General features: G+C 68.6%; 3 protein-coding genes across 6 annotated transcripts in view; 1 reads left to right on the top strand and 2 right to left on the bottom strand.

Moving 5' to 3' along the window:
• Positions 1-1,459: 1,459 nt before the first annotated feature.
• Positions 1,460-9,749, top strand: GLIS2 (GLIS family zinc finger 2). Its single transcript, XM_048320488.1, is given in 7 exon segments — positions 1,460-1,500; positions 5,296-5,391; positions 5,393-5,675; positions 6,107-6,283; positions 6,741-6,874; positions 7,449-7,567; positions 7,675-9,749. Coding segments are annotated over 6 exon segments (1,581 nt in total). The 5' UTR covers positions 1,460-1,500; positions 5,296-5,311; the 3' UTR covers positions 8,463-9,749.
• On the bottom strand, positions 9,695-12,546 carry PAM16 (presequence translocase associated motor 16). Of its 2 annotated transcripts, XM_048320491.1 has the most exons (5): positions 12,388-12,546; positions 11,712-11,796; positions 11,046-11,185; positions 10,604-10,669; positions 9,695-10,454 (listed from the first exon to the last, which is right to left on the bottom strand). In XM_048320491.1, the coding sequence occupies exons 1-5, from the start codon at positions 12,388-12,390 to the stop codon at positions 10,368-10,370; spliced, it is 381 nt and encodes a 126-aa protein (XP_048176448.1). In that variant the 5' UTR covers positions 12,391-12,546; the 3' UTR covers positions 9,695-10,367. The 2 variants fall into 2 exon arrangements, with proteins under 2 accessions (XP_048176448.1, XP_048176447.1); XM_048320490.1 differs by lacking the exon at positions 12,388-12,546 and having other exon boundaries at positions 11,712-11,945.
• Positions 12,547-12,970: 424 nt separating this feature from the next.
• CORO7 (coronin 7) overlaps positions 12,971-19,156 on the bottom strand; it is a 36,308-nt gene continuing 30,122 nt past the window's right edge. For all 3 annotated transcript variants that reach the window (XM_048320484.1, XM_048320485.1, XM_048320486.1), the window contains 19 exons: positions 17,134-17,188; positions 16,901-16,958; positions 16,673-16,818; positions 16,127-16,222; positions 15,897-16,049; positions 15,643-15,775; positions 15,389-15,564; positions 15,206-15,314; positions 15,032-15,118; positions 14,796-14,938; positions 14,614-14,718; positions 14,403-14,488; positions 14,186-14,327; positions 13,988-14,077; positions 13,794-13,910; positions 13,576-13,711; positions 13,377-13,468; positions 13,208-13,294; positions 12,971-13,124 (listed from right to left, as the gene is read on the bottom strand). In XM_048320484.1, coding sequence (XP_048176441.1) covers positions 13,119-13,124; positions 13,208-13,294; positions 13,377-13,468; positions 13,576-13,711; positions 13,794-13,910; positions 13,988-14,077; positions 14,186-14,327; positions 14,403-14,488; positions 14,614-14,718; positions 14,796-14,938; positions 15,032-15,118; positions 15,206-15,314; positions 15,389-15,564; positions 15,643-15,775; positions 15,897-16,049; positions 16,127-16,222; positions 16,673-16,818; positions 16,901-16,958; positions 17,134-17,188 — 2,017 coding nt within the window. In that variant the 3' untranslated portion in view covers positions 12,971-13,118. The remainder of the gene's footprint in view (positions 13,125-13,207; positions 13,295-13,376; positions 13,469-13,575; positions 13,712-13,793; positions 13,911-13,987; positions 14,078-14,185; positions 14,328-14,402; positions 14,489-14,613; positions 14,719-14,795; positions 14,939-15,031; positions 15,119-15,205; positions 15,315-15,388; positions 15,565-15,642; positions 15,776-15,896; positions 16,050-16,126; positions 16,223-16,672; positions 16,819-16,900; positions 16,959-17,133; positions 17,189-19,156) is intronic.

Below are 19,156 nucleotides of genomic sequence, written 5' to 3' on the forward strand. Positions count from 1 at the left end.
CGGGTAGGGTGGGATTGCGGTCACCCGCGTGGGACACTGCTGCCCTCCCGTGTCTCCCCTCCCTGTGGCGGGGATGTTGGGGACACAGCGGCTCCCCCCCCGCAAGAAAACCCAAACCACGGGTAGGACGTGGCTTCAGCCGCCTGTGTTGGTCAGAGCTGCCTGTCCATTCGTGTCCCCCGTTCTGCTGCGGGGCTGCTGGGGACACAGCACCTCTGGCCCCCCCCGCCCCCCCAAAAAAAACCCCAAACCGCGGGTGGGATGTGGTTTCAACTGCCCGCGTGAGACAATTCTGCCCCTCATTCGTGTCCCACCTTTTGTGGGGCTGTTGGGGACACAGCAGCTCCCTCTCCACCCGAAAGTCCGCATGGAACAGTGCTTCCTCCCCATGCGTCCCTCCCTTTCCTAGGGAGGACACCGCATCTCCCCCTGCAAAAAAAACCAAAACCAAAACAACCACGGGTGGGGTGTGACTTCCGCCACCAGCCTGGGACAGTGCTGTCCCCCACGTGCGTGTCCCCCCCTTTCATAGTGGCGCTGCTGGGACAATGCAGCTTTCCCCGCAAAAAAAAAACCAAACAAACAAAAAACGCGTGGGACAATGTTGTGTGTCCCCCCCTTCCGACCCCCTCCCCCCCCCGAATTTCTGGGGGGCCGTTGAGGACACCGCAGCTGCATTCCACCCCCAAAATAAAATCACGGGTGGGGTGTGCCCAGCCACCCGCGTGGGCCCCGGGGGAGGGACCCCCCCCGGCGAGGCTGCAGCATCCGGGCCGGCCCCGCCACATCCTGCCGCCGGAAGGAGCCGCGGCCCCGGGACAACCCCCCCGGCGGTGACGTCATGCGGGGGCCCCCGCCAGGCGTGACGCCAGCCCCGCTCTGTGACGTCACGCGACGGGCGGGCGGCGCCGCTCCTGCGGGGAGGGGGATCCCCCCCCCCCAACCCCCCCATTTCCCCGGTGTGACCCCCACCCTTCCCCCCGAGCCGCCCCGGTACGGGGTGGGGGCTCCGGTGGGTGCCGCCCCCCGCCCCGCCACGTCCCCGGGGGGGGGACAGGGACACGCGGGGGGGACACGGACACGCGAGGGAGGGGGGTCGGCTCTGCCGCAGCGTCGGGGTGACCTTGTGCGGGGGGTGGCGGGTCTGCCCCGCGGGTCCCCCCCCCCCCGGGGCGGGGCTCGGTGCCCCCCGGTGCCCCCCGCGGGGGCGGGGAGGGGCCGCCCCCGCCCCCGCCCAGCGCCGCCCGCAGCCGGGGCCGGGCCGCTCGGTGCGGGGCGGCCATAAATCACGGCGGGCAGAGCCCCCGCCCCGCCGCCGCCCCCGGGACCGGGCAGGGGGGGCCCAGCCCCGCCGCCGCCACCCCCGCCCCCAGCCCCTGCGGATGTGGCGGAGCGGCCCGGCCGCCCCGCACCGGCCCCGGCACCGGCCCCGGGGGGCCCCGCTCCGCCGAGCCCCGCACCCCGCCCCGCTTCCCGCCCGGCGCTGAGCCCCCGCCGCAGGTACGATCGCGCTCCGGGCACCGCGGAGGGGAGGAGGATGAGGATGAGGACGATGCTGCCACCGTCGGGGGAGGGGAGACCCTGCGGGGAGCCCTTTCCTCGCCACCCTCGGGGGTGCGGGGGGTCCCTTGGCACCTGCAGCCCCCCCGCCCAGGGAGCGGGTCGGGGGAGACGTGGCTCCGCTGCACCCCCAAGGGAGATGAGAGGGAGCTTCCTCGCTGCCCGGTGGGTGCCAGGGGGGTGGCCGTCACCCGCCGTCCCCCCGCACACCGGGCGGGTGTCCTGACCTTGGCCGTGGGGCGGGGGCTGCGGCGGGGACGTGCTGGGTGGCTCTGCCCGGCTGCGGCCACCTCCGGGGACACACCAGTGTCCCCATGGTGCGGGGTGGGGGGGGGAAGGGCTGGCACTGGGTGGGGGGTGCAGGGCGTCCCCATCCCGGTCCCACGCCCGCGGTGCCACCGCCCGGCAGCCACCCGTCACCCCGGTCCCGTTCGCGGGGGGCTCCCGATCCCCATCATGAGAAGTGACAAGTCCCCACCATAGGGGGTGACAGTCCCGCGGCCTCGCGGGGCTGAGGCGTGGGGTGGCCAAGCCCAGGCTGTGCCGTTGCGGGGTGTTTTGGGGACTAGGACGGTGTGGCCCCCCCTCCCTGAGGTGCCAGCGGCGGGGACCACAGATTGCCCCCGATGTCCCCAGGCACTGCTGCAGGCACTCGCTGCCTGCCCAGCATGGAGAAACCCTGCAGCCAGTGGACACCTCCCCTTCCCCATGCCTTTGTCACCCTGCTGTCACCACCTCCCCCAACCAGGGTCCCCATATGCCCCCATCCCGACGATGCTGCCGCACCCAGGGTGCTGATCCGCTGGGTGCTGGGGACCACCCTGCTGCTGTCCCCGCCTGCTCCAGCTGCGTCCCCAGGCAGGGGTGGCAGGGTCCCTGGTGCTGGCGGCACTGCTGTGGGGCTGCTCCCGGAGTGGGAGGGAGCTGGTGTCAGCCCTCTCCCAGGATCCCTATGGCTTCCACATGCCCGGGAAGGGGGAACTGTGGCACCGGCCTCAGCTCGGGGACCACAGCCATGTCCACTCCTGGGGACACCTTTGGGAGCTGCCGCCAGCCCGGCTGGCGAGGGGTGACGGGTGCTGGAGGGACACAGTGACAAGATGGAGCTACCAGCAGGATGTGACCCCCCCACAAACCCGTCAGGCACCGGTGGGCTCCTGTGAGGAGTCGCTGTGGCAGTGCCAGCACCATCTGCAGTGGGACAAGGAGGGATGGCAGGTCCCACGGGGGCCCGCGTCCTGCCAGCAGGCGTGGGGACAATGACCCACATCCTGCCAACCCACCCACGCTGCCCTGGCACGGGGGGCTCCGGGGACTGCCCCCCGTCGCGGCGGTGCCAGCCTGCCGCTACCAATTGCCACGGCGGCGGAGACCGAGCCCTGCCTGCAGCGCTGGCATCACTCCCACTCCCCGAGCCCCGGGGTCACCATCCCCCTGGCGATGGCACTGACATCCCTCACGGCCGCCATCCCCGAGCCCACCGCGCCGCGGGAGCCTCTGTCCCGCGGTCCCTCTGTGCTATTCCTGGCGGGTTTGGGGCTGGAAGGGGGATACACGACGCCCCGGCAATGCCAGCAGCCTGGAGACCTGGCACCCCGCCGGCTGTACCGGGGTCACCCCGGGTCCCCCAGCCGTGCCGGCGGCCAGGCAGAGTGGGGGGCCCAGGGGACCCCGGCCTGACTGGTGGAGATGGGGGGACTTCCCCCGCGCCCGGGCTCCATCCCAGCGGCCCCCACCCGGACTGGGAAGCCCCTGGGCCCAGCCCCGCGACGGACTGGTTTGAACTGGTGTGGGGGGGGGGGGAAGCTGGGCTGGGGCTGGGCTGGCAGCGCCTGGCGCGGGCAGGAGAGGCCATGGGGGGAGAGCAGGCAGGGGCAGGCAGGAGCGGGCAGGGGCCTCGCGCGGGGGCCGCAGGTGCTGGGGCGTCCGGCCAAGCCACCGCAGGGCTTGTCCCCGTCCCCATCCCGGCGGGGCCCCCGCGGCGCCCCGTTTCCCGAGGCCGCGTGGTTTGGCAGCCGCCTGCTCGCCCGCCCGCGGCCGCGCTGGGAGCCCTGGCGTCAGCGGCTGGAGGCCCCTTTCCCACCCGGCCCGCCCGGGGATGGCTGCGGTCCCCACCCAGCACCGCCCGCACCGGGACCCCCCAACCTCCCAACCCTGAGGACGTGAGGACACGACCGTCGTGGTGGGACCAGCCGTGACGCCTTGCCTGGCCCCAGTGCGGGACCACCGTGGCTGGGGGGCTGCCAGCACCCTGTCTCACTCCCTGGGCTGGGGGTCCTGCTGTGACACCCCAGCTGTGGGGTCCTGCCCCTGTGTCTGTCTGTCCCTAAGCTGTGCCACCAAGCTGTGGGGCACTTGGGGGTTTGCTGGAGCCCGAGGACCATGGTGGGGCTCTGGGTGGGGACACCCCATGGGCACATCCCGCAATGGGGCGCAGGGTGAGGACCCCCCAGAGGGGAAGGATCCCTCTGTGGGCAGGCCCCATGGCCGGGAAAGCTCAGTGCTTGTCCCTGTCCCACTGAGATGAGGCAGCCTCCACAGCGGTGGGAGGAGGTGGATGCTCAGGCAGGGACCCCCCCCACTGGAGAGGAGGGACCCGACTATGGGGCTGACCCCAAGGCCACGGGAGGCTCAGGGTGACGAGATGCCGTGGGGCAGCTCCTCCCACCCTGGGAGCCTGGGACAGGAACCCCCCCTGGGACCGGCCCCTCGGCCAGCACAGGGGTGCAGGCGGGGGGTCCCCCGCCCCGCCGCCCGGGCCCCATGCCCCCCGCGGCTCCTCCGCATTCCTCAGCGTCTGAGCCGGGCTGGACCCCCGCCAGCGCGGGGGGCCCCTCCGGCGGGGCAGGGCGGGGGACGGGCCCCCCGGGGCGGGGTGGGGACGGAGGGGGCCCCCCCGCTGCCACGTGTGCTGGGTGCGCCGTGCCCCCCGACACGGCCCCTCGGCCGCCCCCACCCTGCCCTGGGCGATGCGGGTGGCCGCGGGGGCACAGCCGGGGGACCGCATCGGCTCTGGCTCGGCCGCTCACTGCTGCACCGAGCTGCCCGTTCTCAGCTGCCCGCCAGATGTGCGGCGGCCGAGCCACGAGGGTGGCATTGTGTTGTGCCATTCCATGCCATTCCATGCCACGCCGTGCGGCCGGCAGCCCCTGCCCGGCCCCGGCAGCGGCGGCGTTGGCCGGCGGGGAAGGGGCCCCGGCGGGGGAGGAAGCTCTGCCGCCTCCGGGGCTGGGGCCAGCGGGCTCGGCCGCCCGGGTCACCGCCGGGCTGATGGCCGCCACCGCCCTCCTCTGCCTCTGGGAAAGGCCTCGCTGGGGCAGGCCCGCGGGGACTGACAGACGGACGGATGGATGGAGGGACGGATGGGGGGGGGGGGGGGGGCGGAATGGGGACACCACAGCTCCAGCGCCGCGGGTGCCCAGGGGATTTGGCAATCCCCGGCAAGGTTTGGTCACGGGCCAAGGGGCTGTGCCGGCGACACGGAGAGGACACACTGGGGACACCGAAGGGCCGGGGCGGGGACGGGGGGGGGGGCCGGTGCCATGCCCTGCCCTTTGCCCGCTGCGGGAGGGGGCCGCGGCAGGGTGGCCGGAAGGGACGGCACGGTCTCTGTGCCAGCACCGTGTCCTGCAGCCCGGGGCAGAGCGGGCATTGCCATGGGGCCGGGCTGGGCCGATGCTCCGGGTGGCACTGGTGCCCCGCACCCCTGTACTGACCCCTGGGTGTCCCCCGCAGAGCCCACCCCGGCACCATGCATTCCCTGGAGGAGCCCCTGGACCTCAAGCTGAGCATCTCCAAGCTGCGAGCTGCCCGCGAGAAGCGGGGCCCCTCCGGCCCCCCGACCCCGCGCTCCCCAGCGCCCGGACACCCCGCCGGCCGGGGATGGCCGAGGGGGCAGCCGGGCGGGTCGCCGGGCCGTGCCAGCCTCGCCGTCCCCCGGGCTCCTGGGACACTCCAGGCTGGTGGAGCCGCGGGATGGATGCTTCCCGGCCGCCGTGCCGGTGGTGGACCTCAGCCTCTCGCCCCGCTCCGGGGGGGAGTCTCCGGCTGGCAGTGCGTCGCTGTCCCCTGAGCGCCAGGGCAGCGGGGACCTGCCCGGCCCCCTCACCCCACACGTAAGTACGGCCGTGACCCTCCCCCGAGGTGTCCCCAGCGATGGGGACTGTGCCCGGACGGCGTTCCCGACCTCGGCAGCGTGCCCGGTGCTGCCGGTGTAAACACAGCCCGGGGTCAATGTCCTGCCTGTCCCCCCTGGTCCCCGACCCCAGAGGCATCCCCGGGGTGGCTCCTCGGAGGTCTATTTGGGGTGTCAAGGGGGGCCTCTATGGGGTTTTGGGGTCCCTGAGGGGGGGTGGCAGATCCAGGGGTTTTCTGGGCAGCCTGGGGTGATCTCGGGGGGAAGGGGGATCTCTGGGGGGTCTCTGGGAGGTTCTGGGGTTCCTGGGGGGCTGGGGGGAGTCTCTGGGAGGGCTCGGAGGGGTCTCTGGGTGTCTCCATGCAGCTTGGCCCTGTCCCCCACCGCTCCCCCATTCGGACTCTGCTCCAGGATTTCCAGTCCTTGCGCTACATCGATGGCCTCCCCAGCTCCTTCCAGTTCTTCCTGCCGCTGGGGGCTGGGGGGGCCCTGCACCTGCCCCCTGCCGCCTTCCTGCCCCCCAGCAAGGAGAAACGGCTCCCCCCCGAGCTGCCCCTGCCCAAGCAGCTCGTCTGCCGCTGGTCGAAGGTCAGCAGGGAGGGCTGGGGGCTGCGGGGGGTTATGGTGGTGGTGTGTGGGAGCTTTGAGGGGCTGGGGGTGGTGATGGGGGGCTGGGAGACCACATGGGCATTGCAAGGATGGGGGGCAGGCGGGGTAATTTTGGGGCTGGGGAGAGGACATGGGGCTGGAAAGCCATGGTGGAGCTCTGTGGGGCTGTGGGCAAGTTTTGGGGCTGTGGGGCCAAGCAGGGCTGGAAAAGTGGTGATGGGGAGGTGGGGGCTGTGCAGAGGTGCTGGGGGGTGATATGGGGCTGGGGGTCATGCAAAGGGCTGTTTCCATTTCCCCAAATGCTGGTGCTGCTGCGCAGGGGGTGCGGGTGGGAGTTAGGATGGGATGGGGGGCAGGGGCTGGCCATGATGGGGGGATGGGCCCCCCTTGGTGCCCACCCCACTGGGCTCCCTCACCCCCAGCCTCTTGCCCACAGTGCAACCAGTTCTTCGACCTCCTGCAAGACCTGGTGGACCATGTCAATGACTTCCACGTCAAACCCGAGAAGGACGCGGGGTACTGCTGCCACTGGGAGGGCTGTGCCCGCCATGGCAGGGGCTTCAATGCCAGGTGGGCAGGGGGGATCTCTGGGGCCTCTGGAGTCTCTGCTGTGGGGAGGCAGGAGCCTGGCACTGGGGCTATGCAGGGGAAGCCTCCATCCATCTCTCCATTCATCCACTCATCTGTCCATCCCTCCCTCTCTCTCATGCAGGGGGTGAGGTCCTGGGGGGCTGGATGACTGTGCTGGCCTGGATGTCCCCATCCTCCCACCCCATAGCCAAGGCACGGGGCAAGGACTCGCCCTGGAAGTCAGGGCTGACCCCCCTCCCTAGCGTTCCCTCCCCGATGCTTCCACGGGCAGATGGTGATAGGACAAAGGCGAACAGTTTTAAACTAAAAGAGGAGAGATTTAGATGGGATTTTGGGAGGAAATTTTTCCCTGTGAGGGTGGGGAGGCCCTGGCACAGGTTGCCCAGAGCAGCTGTGGCTGCCCCATCCCTGGAAGTGCCCAAGGTTGGATGGGGCTTGGAGCAACCTGGGATAGTGGAATGTGTCCCTGCCCATGGCAGGGGGTTGCAATGATACGAGCTTTAAGGTGTTCCCAACCCATTCCATGACTCTGTGATTGCCCCAAACCCGGCAGGTACAAGATGCTGATCCACATCCGGACACACACCAACGAGAAGCCACATCGCTGCCCCACCTGCAACAAGAGCTTCTCCCGCCTGGAGAACCTGAAAATCCACAACCGCTCGCACACAGGTCAGCGCAGCCCCTGCACTGCCCTCACCAGGGGAGTGGGGGGCTCGGGGGATCACAGGGGACACGGCAGGGCTGGTGCCCCCGGCAGACCCGGTGCTGTCCCACAGGTGAGAAGCCCTACATCTGCCCCTACGAAGGCTGCAACAAGCGTTACTCCAACTCCAGCGATCGCTTCAAGCACACCCGCACCCACTACGTGGAGAAGCCCTACTCCTGCAAGATGCCAGGCTGCCACAAACGCTACACCGACCCCAGCTCCCTCCGCAAGCACATCAAAGCCCACGGCCATTTTGTGTCCCCTGAGCACCCGGAGATGCTCAAGGTCCACCCGCCTCCCAAAACGCCCCTGGGCTCGGCGGAGGTGCCCTACGTTAACGGGGCGCAGCTCGTCATCCCCAACCCCGCTGCCCTCTTCGCTCCGCCGGGGCTGCCGGCGCTGCCCATCCCTTTGGCACCGGCACCGCTCGACCTCAGCGCCCTGGGCTGCGGGGCTGCGGGCGCCCTGCCCGGCCTGCCCGGCCCCGTCCTGCCCCTCAACGGCGGCCCCTTGAACTTGGCCAAGAGCCCGCTGCTGCCCTCGCCCTTCGCGGCGGGGCTGGGGCTGCCCGTCATGTCGCTGCTGGCCGGCGGGGCCAAGGCCGAGGGGGAGAAGGGCAGCGGGGCTGAGGGGCGGCCGCCCAAGGCGGGCAAGGGGCTGGAGAGCCGGAAGGAGAGGGGCGAAAGGACGGAGCCGGGGCGGCCGCGGGTGCCCCCCGAGAGCCTGGCCCTGCTGCCGGGGGCCGTGCTCGACCTCTCGGCCGGTGTCAGCTCGGGGGGCAGCCCCGAGGCCCTGCCCCCCGGCTGGGTGCTCATCCCCCCCGGCTCCCTGCTGCTCAAACCCGCCGCTGTCAACTGAGGGGCCCGACGATGCCCGGGGCCAGCCGCCGGCCCCGTGGGCAGATCTCGCTCCCTGGGGACGGGGGGCATGGCCCTCTCCTCCCCGTGCAGCCCCGGCGGGGCCTCGCTCGTGCTTTTACCCGTCACGAAAGAAGAACGGACTCTTCTGAGAAAAGCAATAATCCCTCGGCGGCCGGAGCCGGCTGCGACCCCGTGCTGGGGGCAGGTGGGGCACAGGGGGGTCCCTCTGCTCCCCCCGGCCCTGGGCAGCCGGATACGCCGCTATTTATTTCTCGACCAGCCCCCTGCTCCGACAGGGTCCCGCTTGGGCTCTCCTGCTTCCGCTGACTCGGCGTCTCCCTGCCCGAGGCCCCAGTGCTGCTGTGGGGGGCCGCAGCCCCCAGGCTCCCGCCGCACGGACAGCGGGGTGACAGCCGGGGGACCACCCGCTCCCGCAGTCCCGAGCCGTGCCCGGCCGTGCCATCCCACCCGGCATGGCCAGCACGGCGGCGGGCAGTGCCGCGGCCACGGCACCCTTGCCGGGCCCAGCTGGCTGGGCACTCGCCGGCCTGGCGCCGCCCGCGCCCTCCCTCCCTCCCTCCCTCCCTCCCCACGGCCGCCCCCGTCCCGCCGCCTCCCCGGCCCTCCCGTGACAAGGCACACGGCCGCGTGTGCTGCTCGCCGGGGCACAGCCCCCCTCTAGCTACGTTCATACCTAACCACGCACCGCGAGCGCATGCGGGCAGCACGGGCACGGCCGGCACCGGCTGCCGGGCACCCACTCCTCGGGATGCCCCGGTGGGATGCTCCCGGGGGAGCCCCCGGCCGTGGGGCAGCGTGCCCAGCCTCAGCGCGGGCGCGGCTCGGAGCCTCCCCCGGGGGTCACACGTACGTCCCGCTCACTCCGAGCCACGGGGGTCTCCCCAAGTGCTGCCCTTCCGTGCTGAAGGAGCCCCCCGTGCCCCGCAGGGAGCCGGTCTCCCTGCCCTCACCGGCGGCTGCCCAGCGCTGCCCTTGCCCAGCATGGCCACGGGCCCTCGACCAGGCCGCCCCGGCCGGTGAAACGTCTCCTCGCTCCTCGTTGGTTTGTTGTTGCACATTCCAGGACATCAGTATTTTAACGGTCTCGAAGTGCCTTTCTATCGTAGTTTCTGGGTTGTTTTTATTTTCCTCCTGTTGGGCTCCATCGCTGTTAGCGTAGCGTGTAAGGACTGCACAAGTACGAGATAAGCTAACGACTGTAACACTATATTCGTCCAGGGGAGAGGAAGTTTATTAAGAAAACAATAAAGTGAAGTTGAAGTAAGTTCCTGTTTCAGTCCCGTGGTCACGGTGGCAGCGGTGAGGAGCCCGTGCTGGGGGCAGAGGGGTGCAGGGGGGGATGGGTGTGACCTTGGGGGCATGGCTGGCTCTGCCTGACCCCCAGCTGTGTCCCCATCCTCCAGCTCAAGCAGCCTCAGCACCAGTGAAACTGCCAGGGTCTGCAGGGCGAGCTGCAGGTGGGGACAGCCACAGCGTGTCCCCTCACAGCCCCTCACCCTGACCCAGCAGTCATCCACATGGGGAGAAGGTAATGGCACTCCCAGGGTATGGAGCCAGAGGTAGCCAGGCACTCAATCCAAGAGCATCCAACCTCCCCACCAAAAATAGCTCCTGCAGCCTCCCCCAGTGCCATTTGAGCCCTGGCAATCTCAATGCCCTGGGGACACCCCTTCTTCCCCAGCTGCCTCCTCCTCCTCCCCTGGGAAAACGCAGCCCCTCGCAGAGGCTGATCCCTCTGGGATCCCTCGGGGCAGCGCTGGGCAGGCAGGTCCCCACTCCCTCCCCGGGTGTGGAGCAGCCAGGCCAGGTGCTGGAGGACACGGTGTTTATTGGCTACCTATAAGTTAAGGGTGAGGGACACGGGGGGCAGGGGTGGCAGGAGTCACGTCTCGGCTTTCTGCCCCTTCTCCTTGTCGCCCTTGGCCTGGATGCGCAGCTCCTCGTCCAGCCGCTCCTTGGCTCTCACCACCTGTGGGACATGGGGTGACATGGAGGGATGGGGTGACACGGAGGGATGAGGTGCCCCCTGCTCTCCCTGCCTCATCCACGGGGATACTCAGACCTGCCTGTCCCAAAACCCAGGCAGGGGAAGGTGCAGCCTCCGCTCCCAGTGCTCACCTTGGACTGCAGGTAGAAGGAGCCTCCCACTGATTTGTCATTCACCTTGAACAAGTGGTCGTAGTTCTGCGGAGAGAAGCTCTGGGTCAGAGTCACCTCCACCCTCGTCATTCCCACTCCCAAGCCCTGGGAGCCTCCCACTCCCCACAGCATTGCTGAAGAGTGATCCTGGGGACACGGCTGGCTCTGCCTGACACCCCTTGTGAGTCCCCATGTTCCCAGCTGGGCACCTCCAGTGATCCCACATCCCTTCCCTGAGCAGCCCTGCTGGGCAGATGCAGAGGCCAAGCCCAGAGGGCTGCTCCAGCTGGGGCAGGGAATTCTCAAACTGAGATTAACTGGGCCCAGGACAGCACAGCTGTAACCCCCATGCACAGCAGCACCCTTGGAGAGGACAGGGCCCTGCCAGCACCGTCCCTCCCCGGCTCCGAGGAAGCTCTACCTTCTGGATCTCCTCAGGGTTGAGGTTGGAGACGTTGAGGATCTGCTGAGCTTCCTGGAGGCTGATGCCGATGATTCTGGAGGCGGCAGCGGACTGGGGCCTCTCGGAGCGTCCTCGTGCATTGGCTGCTGCCTGGCTCGCTGGAGACACCCAGGCCCTGAGTCCCCACGCTGCCCCCGCCACCCCCAGCCTTCAGGGGGGCCAGGCAGCAAAGCCTGTGGACTTTGAGGTGCTCAGACCCCGGTGTTCCCCTCTGTCCCCATCCAGCCACCCCTGGGGTCATCTGGATGCCGTCCCAGTGGCAGGGAGGTGGCAGGGACAAGGCAGGCACCGTTTGCTACAGGCAAGGCAGGGCTGGGGCTGCCACATCCAAGGGATTATCCCACTCTGCCCTTTGGGGTGCTGGGATCTCTGGGAGCCTGGCAGCGGTGCCAGGGCCAGGATGGAGCCTGGGAAGGCTGCTGGGAGCCCAGCTTGGGATGAAACACCATCAGGCCAGTGCCGGGATGCGGGTGCTGTCACCCTGAGCAACCTGGCAGCGTCCCCTGCGGGCACGGCCGGGGATGGGGAGCACTGGGATGCCCTGGGAAGGGTGGGGATGTGCAGCAGTGCCCAGCAGGGCAGTGTGGGCACACGGAGCACATAGACCAGCATCCCAGCTCCTACCTGCAAACTCCTGGCGCAGCGCCCGCATGAAGGCCCGTCCCACCACCTGGGCCCCCACCAGAATGATCTGTGCCAGGTACTTGGCCTGCGGGGACACCCTGCTGTCACAGCCACCACGGGCCCTGTTCCCACATGGCTCCTCTGCCCTGCCACCTCCCCATAGGCCCTGCACAACCCTGACCCTGACACCTCTCCCCATTCCCTGCGGGTCTGCTCTGACTCTCCCTGGCTACTGTCATGGCCGTGCCTGGCCCTGTCCCCCCTCCCCATGCCCTGTCTCCCCTCCTCTGTCCTTGTCCCCCCACCCTGCGATCCCTTTCCCAGACCCCGTCCCCTCCCCAGGCCCTGTCCCCCCTCCCCTGTCTCTGTCCGCCGTCCCCATGCCTTGTCCCCTCTCCCCTGGTCCTATGACCCCCTCCGCTGTCCCTGCTTCCCTTCCATCGACCCTGTCCCCCCTCCTCTGTCCCTGTCACCCCTCCCCATGCCCCCTTCCCCCTTCTCTGGTCCTGTGACCCCCCCTCCCTCGTCCCTTTCCTCTCTCCACTGGCCCTGGCCCTCCCGGAACCAGCTGCTTCGCACATTCCCAAGCCCGCTGCTCCTCTCCGGACCCTGTCCAGCCCACCTCTGCTCCCCCGTCCCCGAAGTGCCCCCGCCCCGTCCCCCCGTCCCCTCTCACCATGTCCCCGCCGCCGCTTCCGCCCCGGCGGTCACGTGGCCGGGGGTGACGGTCACGGCGGACACCGAGACGGCGCCGGCGCGGGCGGAGCGTCCCCTCGGCAGGCACAGCGCCCTCTGGCGGTCTCCCCGCGCGGGAGGCCCGGCGGGTGGGGCGCGACTTCCCCGGCCCCGTTCCCCTGTTCCCCCGGTCCCCGCGTCCCCCCCATCCCCGGCCCCTGTGTTATCTCGATACCCGTCCTGTTTCCCCTCGGCGCCGGTCCCCGTATTTCCCCCTACGGCGGTCCCTGTGTTCTCCCCGATCTCCGTGTCCCCCGGTGTCGGTCCCTGTGTCCACCCGAAGCCGGTCCTTGTATACCCCGGAGACCCCGGTCACCCTCGGTGCCTGCGTTCCCCTCGGTTATCGTGTCCCCCCGCTGTCGGTGCCTGTGTCACCCCGGTCCTCGTGTCCCCCTGGAGCCGGTCCCTGTGTCCCCCCATCCCCGGTCCCTGTGTTGCCCCCGGTCCACGTGCCCCCTTGTTCCCTCTGTGTCCCCCATCCCCGGGTCCTCCCCCCGGTGTCCCAGGATCACGGCAGGACACGGTGCTGGTGCAGCGGCTTTAATAGCGGGTCCTGCCCGCGGCGGGCCCTGCGCCTCCTCCTCCTCTTCCTCCTCCTCCCCCTCCTGGTCCCCCCGCCGGGCCCGGCGGGTGCGGGGGGTCCCGGGAGCTCCTGGGGGTGCCGGCTCCAGCCTAGTCCTGCGGGAGGCCGAGGGGTGAGGGGCACGGCGGGGCCGGGTGCGACCCACCCGGGGGTCGTGTGTCCCCCCTCCCGCACTCACCCACTCGTCCTCGTCCACGCCCTCGAAGGAGTCCTGGGGCAGCGGGTCGTCCCTGTTGCCCAGCCGGGCCACCATGGCATTGAGGAGCTGTGAGGAGAGGCCGGGCAGAGCCGTGGGGCGCGGGGCATCACCCCCGGCCCCGCCACAGGGTGGTCATCCCAGAACCCACCTCCTCCTTCTTCTGCTCATCAGTCTTCTCCTCCAGGTACACAGAGGCAGGGACGAACTTCCGAGCCGGAGCTTCTTTTGGGGCCTCACTCACTGTGAGAGTGGTGTCACCATGGGGCAGGAGAGCTTCACCCCACTGACTAAAGCCCTCCCCAGCCATCCCTGAGGGCTAGGCGTCCTCGCCCAGCCCCTGCACCCACCTGGCACCATGTCTGCGGGGCGCAGGCTGGCGCGGCGCTGCTGCCCGTCCTGCCCGTCCAGCCAGGCACCTGCACCCAGGGCTGGCTCCCACCACATGCGGGTCGGCGGGTAGAGATCGTCCTGGAAATACTCCTTCTGTGGGGGCAAGGGGTGCTCAGGGGGGTGCCCTGCCTCCTGTCCCTCTCCCAAAATACAGCCAGGCCCCCCCGCCACCTACCTTGACGCGCGGCACGTGGAAAGCCACAGGCTCCAGGGTGCTCTGCCCCAGGCGCAGCGCCCGGGCGAACTCCACCTCCCGCACCTCGCACACTGTTTTGGGCAGGAAGACGAAGCCCTGGTGGGGTGGGGGTGTGAGTGGGGTCTGGGAGCACAGGTAGGGGGTCAGAGACAGGCAGCACATCCCCCATTTACCTTGTGGGGTTCGTTGGAGGTGAAGCTGTTGCACTCGAGGAAATAGGGGGGCTCGGAGGTCACTTCGTACAGGAAGACTCTGGTGTCACCCTGAGGATGGAGTGAGATGGGGGCTGTCAGGGGACATGGAGGGTCCCTCCACACTGTGGGGTGCTGTAGGCAGGGAGCCCCACAGTTTTTTGGAGGGCAAGCTCTCACCTTGCCGGTGAGGAAGACGACGCTGGTATCCTCATCGTAAAAGGGCAGGAGGGTGGAAGGGGCCACGTCCAGGCCAAGGACAGATAAGGGTCCTTCAGGCAGGGCCTGTGCCCAGTACAGGAGGATCCTCCTCTCGCTGCGGCTGTGGGGAGGGGACAATGAGAGCAAGCACAGTGTCCCTGGTGACCCCTGTCCTGGCATGCATCCCCCTCTTTACCTGTCAAAGCCGGACACCAGGAGGTAGTCACCACCACAAACCCAAACCAGGCGCGCTCCGCGTCCCCCTTCGGGACCTGGGCCCTCCTGCATGGGGGTGAAGGTCACCCTGCCTGCTCCGACAGAGCTGGGGTTGCAGTCATGTGCCCACAGGGAGGGTTTCCTGCCCACACCCCCAGCTCTCCAGGCTGTCCCCAGGGCTGTGATTGTACCTGTTGAGGCTGAGAGCTGCGCCGTGGCTCGTAGAGCCGTATCCGCCCGTCTTTGCTCACCGTTGCCAGCTTCTTCCCATCTGGGCTCCAAGCCATGCTGAAAATCTGGAGAGACAGATGTTGTGCCCCTGCAAATGTCCCAAAGATGCCTCTCAGGTGTCCCTGGATTTGTCATCCCTTACCTGATCCGTGTGTCCCCACAGGCACAAGACTTCCTGCCCGGTGCTCAGCTCCCAGATCCGCACGGTCATGTCGTAGGAGGAGGAAACCAGGAGATCGGATGCCATGGGATGGAAGCGGATGGAGTAAATCTTTTCCGTGTGACCTGGTGAGGTTCAGTAGTGCGTGGTTGTCCCCAGCTGTGGGTGCAACCAGGCTGGTTTGTCCCCAGTTTGGGGTGTTCAGTGTGTCCCCTCACCTCGGAGAATAGCTTCAGGCTCCCGCAGGGTCTCCTGCAGCCCTCCCTCAGGGATCCGCCACAGCCGGATCCTGGCGTCCTCGCCCGCTGTGCACCAGGAGGGATGGGCAGTGGTTAATGTGGTGATCTGGCACGCCTGGAGCTGGGGCACCCTCCCGGCCCCACCACACGTACCGACAGCGAGGCGCCGCGGGTCGAAGGGGTCCCAGGTGAGGTCGGCCACTGCCGCGCCATTCTGGATGGTGGGCACGGCTCCGTCGGGGAGACGGCCAGGCTTGGAGAGCTGCGGGACAGAGCCGGGGGTCACCAGCACGGCACATACGGCACCGTGCCGGCCTCCACGCCACACCGGGGTACCTCGAGGACAGCGATCTGGCCGCCGGCAGAGAGCAGGGGCAGGGCAACGCGCTGGTGGTTGGCGCAGAAGCCGTCGCACTCGCCCGGCGTGGTGAGGCTGAGCCCCCGCAGGTTGGTGAGGTGGCAGTCGCGGTGCAGCACCCGGCCCTGCGCGTGCCGGAAGCGGGAGCTGGGCCCTGGAGCGGGCGAGGGGTGGGTGAGCGCCCTGAATCCCCCCTGTGAGGCACCCCGAGCCCACCCCACTGCCTGCTCACCCAAAATGCTCTGCAGGGACTTCTGGCTGGGGCTGCTGGCAAAGCCGCTGGAGGGGCCGGTGCTGGCTGAGAGCGAGGTGGCCGCGCTGCCTGGTGAGGCCAGTGAGGATGGTGAGGAGTAGCCACTGGCTTCCTATGGGAGAGAGAGCCAGTGGGCAGGGGGTGCTGGCACCCCAGCCTTGGCCTGTGGGATGAGGGCAGCAGGGACCCGACCCCACAGCATTCAGAGCACTCTTCCAGCGCCCTGTGCTCACACTCTGGTCCGCGTCAGTGTGGCCGGTGTTGGCATCGGTGTGGCTGGTGCTGGTGTCTGTGTGGCCAGTGCTGGTGGGGCTGGTGCCAGCAATGATGGGGGACGTGAAGGTCTCCGTGGGTCTCCGTGCAGGGTGCAGGCTCACCCTCCCCACCTGCATTGAGCACAACGGTGGGCATGGGACAGTGGCAATGCCACCAGCAAGGACACCCCCCCCTGGATGACACTGACCTGCTGGCTGTCCCCTGCCCACCAGCCTTGGGCATCGGTGGCTGGCAGCATCCCCGTGCAGTCAGGGAACAGATCCTCATGGAACTCCTGGACAGACTGTGGGAGAGGGGATGGGGCGAGGTGGGTGTTCCCAAAATCCCACAGCCTCTGTCCTGCCGCAGCTGGGGCACCCCTGGACACCCCCAGACATTTCCAGCACCCAGACCCCACTACCCACCACCCAAATTTCAGCTGCTTGAAGTGCCCAGCACCCACTGCACAGCAGCACCCACTGCACAGCAGCACCCAGCAAGTGGCACTCAGCTGTCAGCACCCACGCTCCAGCACCCCAATCCTGCATGCAGCACCCAGCTTCCCAAATCCAGTACCCAGACTCTGCAACCCACCATCAGCACCCAGGTTTGACCTCCATTCCTGCTGTTCCCAGGCTGGGGAGTGGGGTCTCACTGCAGCCAGGTCCTTTTTGTCACCCAGTGCTGGTGAGGTGTGACCCGTGAGATGACACCAGGCACCTTTGGGACAGTGCCACCCGCAGGGCCTCCTTACCTTGCGTGGCACCAGGAAGCTGACGGGGACAAGGGCGGTGTCAGTGAGCTGCAGGACACGGAGCACCTCGCAGGCCATGACATCCAGGGCCAGGCGTGGCACAGCCGCCAGGCCCCGCGTGCTGCCCTCTGTCCGGCACTGGGTCACTGGGGGACAGGCAGGGTGGCTGTGGGGTGGGTGGCCAGGCAGTGGTGAGCCCCCCGGGATGGTGGGACGGGACCTGCTTACCCTGGGTGAGTGCTGGCTGTGTGGGGGCCACCTCGAAGCAGTACAGGAGGTTTTCTCCCTGAAAGAAAGGTGGTGGGGACAGGGAATGAGCAGGGCTGTACAAAGCACCCCACTGGCGCACCCACATGCACCCTCCTGTACTCCACTGGTGCACCCACATGCACCTCACTACACCCCCCTGCATCCTCCTGTCCCCCCAGTGCCTCCCTAACCCTCCAGCCACGGGAACTCACCTTCCCTGCCAGCACCAGCAGCCCCGTGTCGGCGTCGTACAGTGGGATGGTCACCCTGCAAGGGAAGGGGGGTGCTGAGTCGGGGGCCCCCATGGGCACAGCACCCCAACGGATGTGGGGCTGCATCCTGTTCCCCCCACTGGTGCACACCCCAAACCCGGTCCTGGGGAAGTGTGGGGCAGGATCAGGCCATGCTGGGATGGGAGGGCAGCACCGGTGCTGGGGGCTGCAGGGTGCTGGGCTGGTCCCCAAATGACAACCCTCACTGTCCCACCCTGGGCTGGCAGGTTGGCAGCAGGATGTCACTGCCACCTGCTTCCAGCCCCGGCTGCACAGTGCCCGCTGTGAAGCCGTGCCCAGCCCTGGGGCATCCTGCTCCCTGCCCTGCTCCCTGTGCCCGGCCATGGCACCCAGCCTCGCTCGGGGAAGCCTCTGGCATCCGCAGGGTTGCCCCGAGGCCGGCCCGGCCGGCTTGGCCAGTTCGGGGCGGGCGCGTGGCACACCCCAGCTCACCGCCCGCCTGCCACGGCACCTGTGGAGCCGGCCAGCCCCGGGAGTGCCCTGCGGCCCGGCTGTGCCAGCTGGAGCGTGTCCCTGCTCCCGGTCCCGCACCCTGTCCTAGACCGCAGCCAGGGTGCTCCGTGGCTGGAGGGATGCGCGGTGGCAGGAGGGGGCCGCAGGGAATACTCCGTGGCCTGAGGGGACAGCGGTGACAGGAGCACAGAGCCACCTCTGTGCCTTCCCTCGGCAGGGGTGGAGGAGGGAGCACCGCAGGCAGAGACTAAAGGGACAATCTATTACTTTCGGTTGACATTTCTGTGGCTGTGCCAAGGGGAGGGAGCTGTTCCGTGCCATCCCATGCCATGAAGCATAGCTGTGGGTGGTATGGCACGGTCCTGCCCCAGGACTGTTGGCACAAGCTAGGCAAACACTGCCAGGATGCCCGTGGCAGGCACCAGGGTCCCCTGCCCTGCTGTGACCACTGTCAGCAGCACTGCCACCACCACAGTGGTGCAGGTTTGGGACAAGGGCACCCTGGGTGCCTGGTTGTCCCAGCCCAACCCGTGCCATCCTCACCATGCTGAACAGGGAGCATTGTTCTGCAGCACTGGGCACAATCACAGGGCTGTCACAGAGGCATGGGGACTGCCCTGCAAGGGCCACTCACTTTCCCCCTGTCCCCTGGCACACGGTGGCAGGAGCTCTGTGGATGCCAGGGGTATGGGGGGACTGGGATCCCAGGGCATTGGGGCTCATCGGTGCCAGAGTCCCTGGTTACCCTGGACACACTGGATATGGGGGTCCCTGGGGGTGCAAAGACACCCAGCCTTTGTTGTTACCAGGGTTGCCAGGGGTCCCATGGGTGCTGGGGATATGAGGGAGATACCTAACCTGGATCTACCCCTATACCTGTGTGTATACACACCAGGGGTGCTGGAGCCCCAGGGGCCCTGGCCCTAGGGATGCTGAAGATCCTGGGGGGCCCTGGAGGTTTTGGAGGGTCCAGAAGCTTCCAAAGGTCCTGTGGATCCTGGGGATCCTTGTGACTCTGGGGGCCCAGAGGTTCTGGAGGTCTCATGGAGTCCCTGGGGATCCTGGAGGTCCCTGTGACTCTGGGGGGCCCTCAGGGCCCTGGGATCCAGGAGATCCCTGTGACTCTGGGGAGCCCATGGAGTTCCCAAGGGGTCCCAGAGGTCCCTGTGACTCTGCAGGCTCCTGGAATCCCAAGGTCCCTGTGACTCTGGGAGGTCCTGGGGTCACAGGGTCTGGAGGTCCCTGTGGAGGCCTCTGGGATCCTTGTGACTCCGAGGTCCTAGAGGTGCTGGGGGTCCCTGTGACTCAAAAGTCCTGGGTGCCCCGATGGTCCCTGTGACTCTGAGGTCCCAGAGGTCCTGGGGGTCGGTCCAGGGGGTCCCTGCGAATCACAGATCCTGAATATCCCGAGGGTCCCTGTGACTGTAAAGTCCCAGAGGTCCTGGGGGTACAGGGGATCCCTGTGACTCAGAGGTCCTGAATGTCCGGG

The sequence above is a fragment of the Corvus hawaiiensis genome, chromosome 16 (assembly GCF_020740725.1).
Source record: "Corvus hawaiiensis isolate bCorHaw1 chromosome 16, bCorHaw1.pri.cur, whole genome shotgun sequence".
NCBI classification, from domain to species: Eukaryota; Metazoa; Chordata; class Aves; order Passeriformes; family Corvidae; genus Corvus; species Corvus hawaiiensis.

Excerpts from the sequence above, each read along its gene's own strand:
- PAM16 (XM_048320490.1), bottom strand. The coding sequence starts at position 11,910 with ATGGGGAGAGGTGTCAGGGTCAGGGTTGTGCAGGGCCTATGGGGAGGT. Across the intron at positions 11,186-11,711 it reads GCTGCGCCAGGAGTTTGCAG|CGAGCCAGGCAGCAGCCAAT; the intron begins GTAGGAGCTGGG and ends GGGTGTCTCCAG. Across the intron at positions 10,455-10,603 it reads CCTTCTACCTGCAGTCCAAG|GTGGTGAGAGCCAAGGAGCG; the intron begins GTGAGCACTGGG and ends CATGTCCCACAG.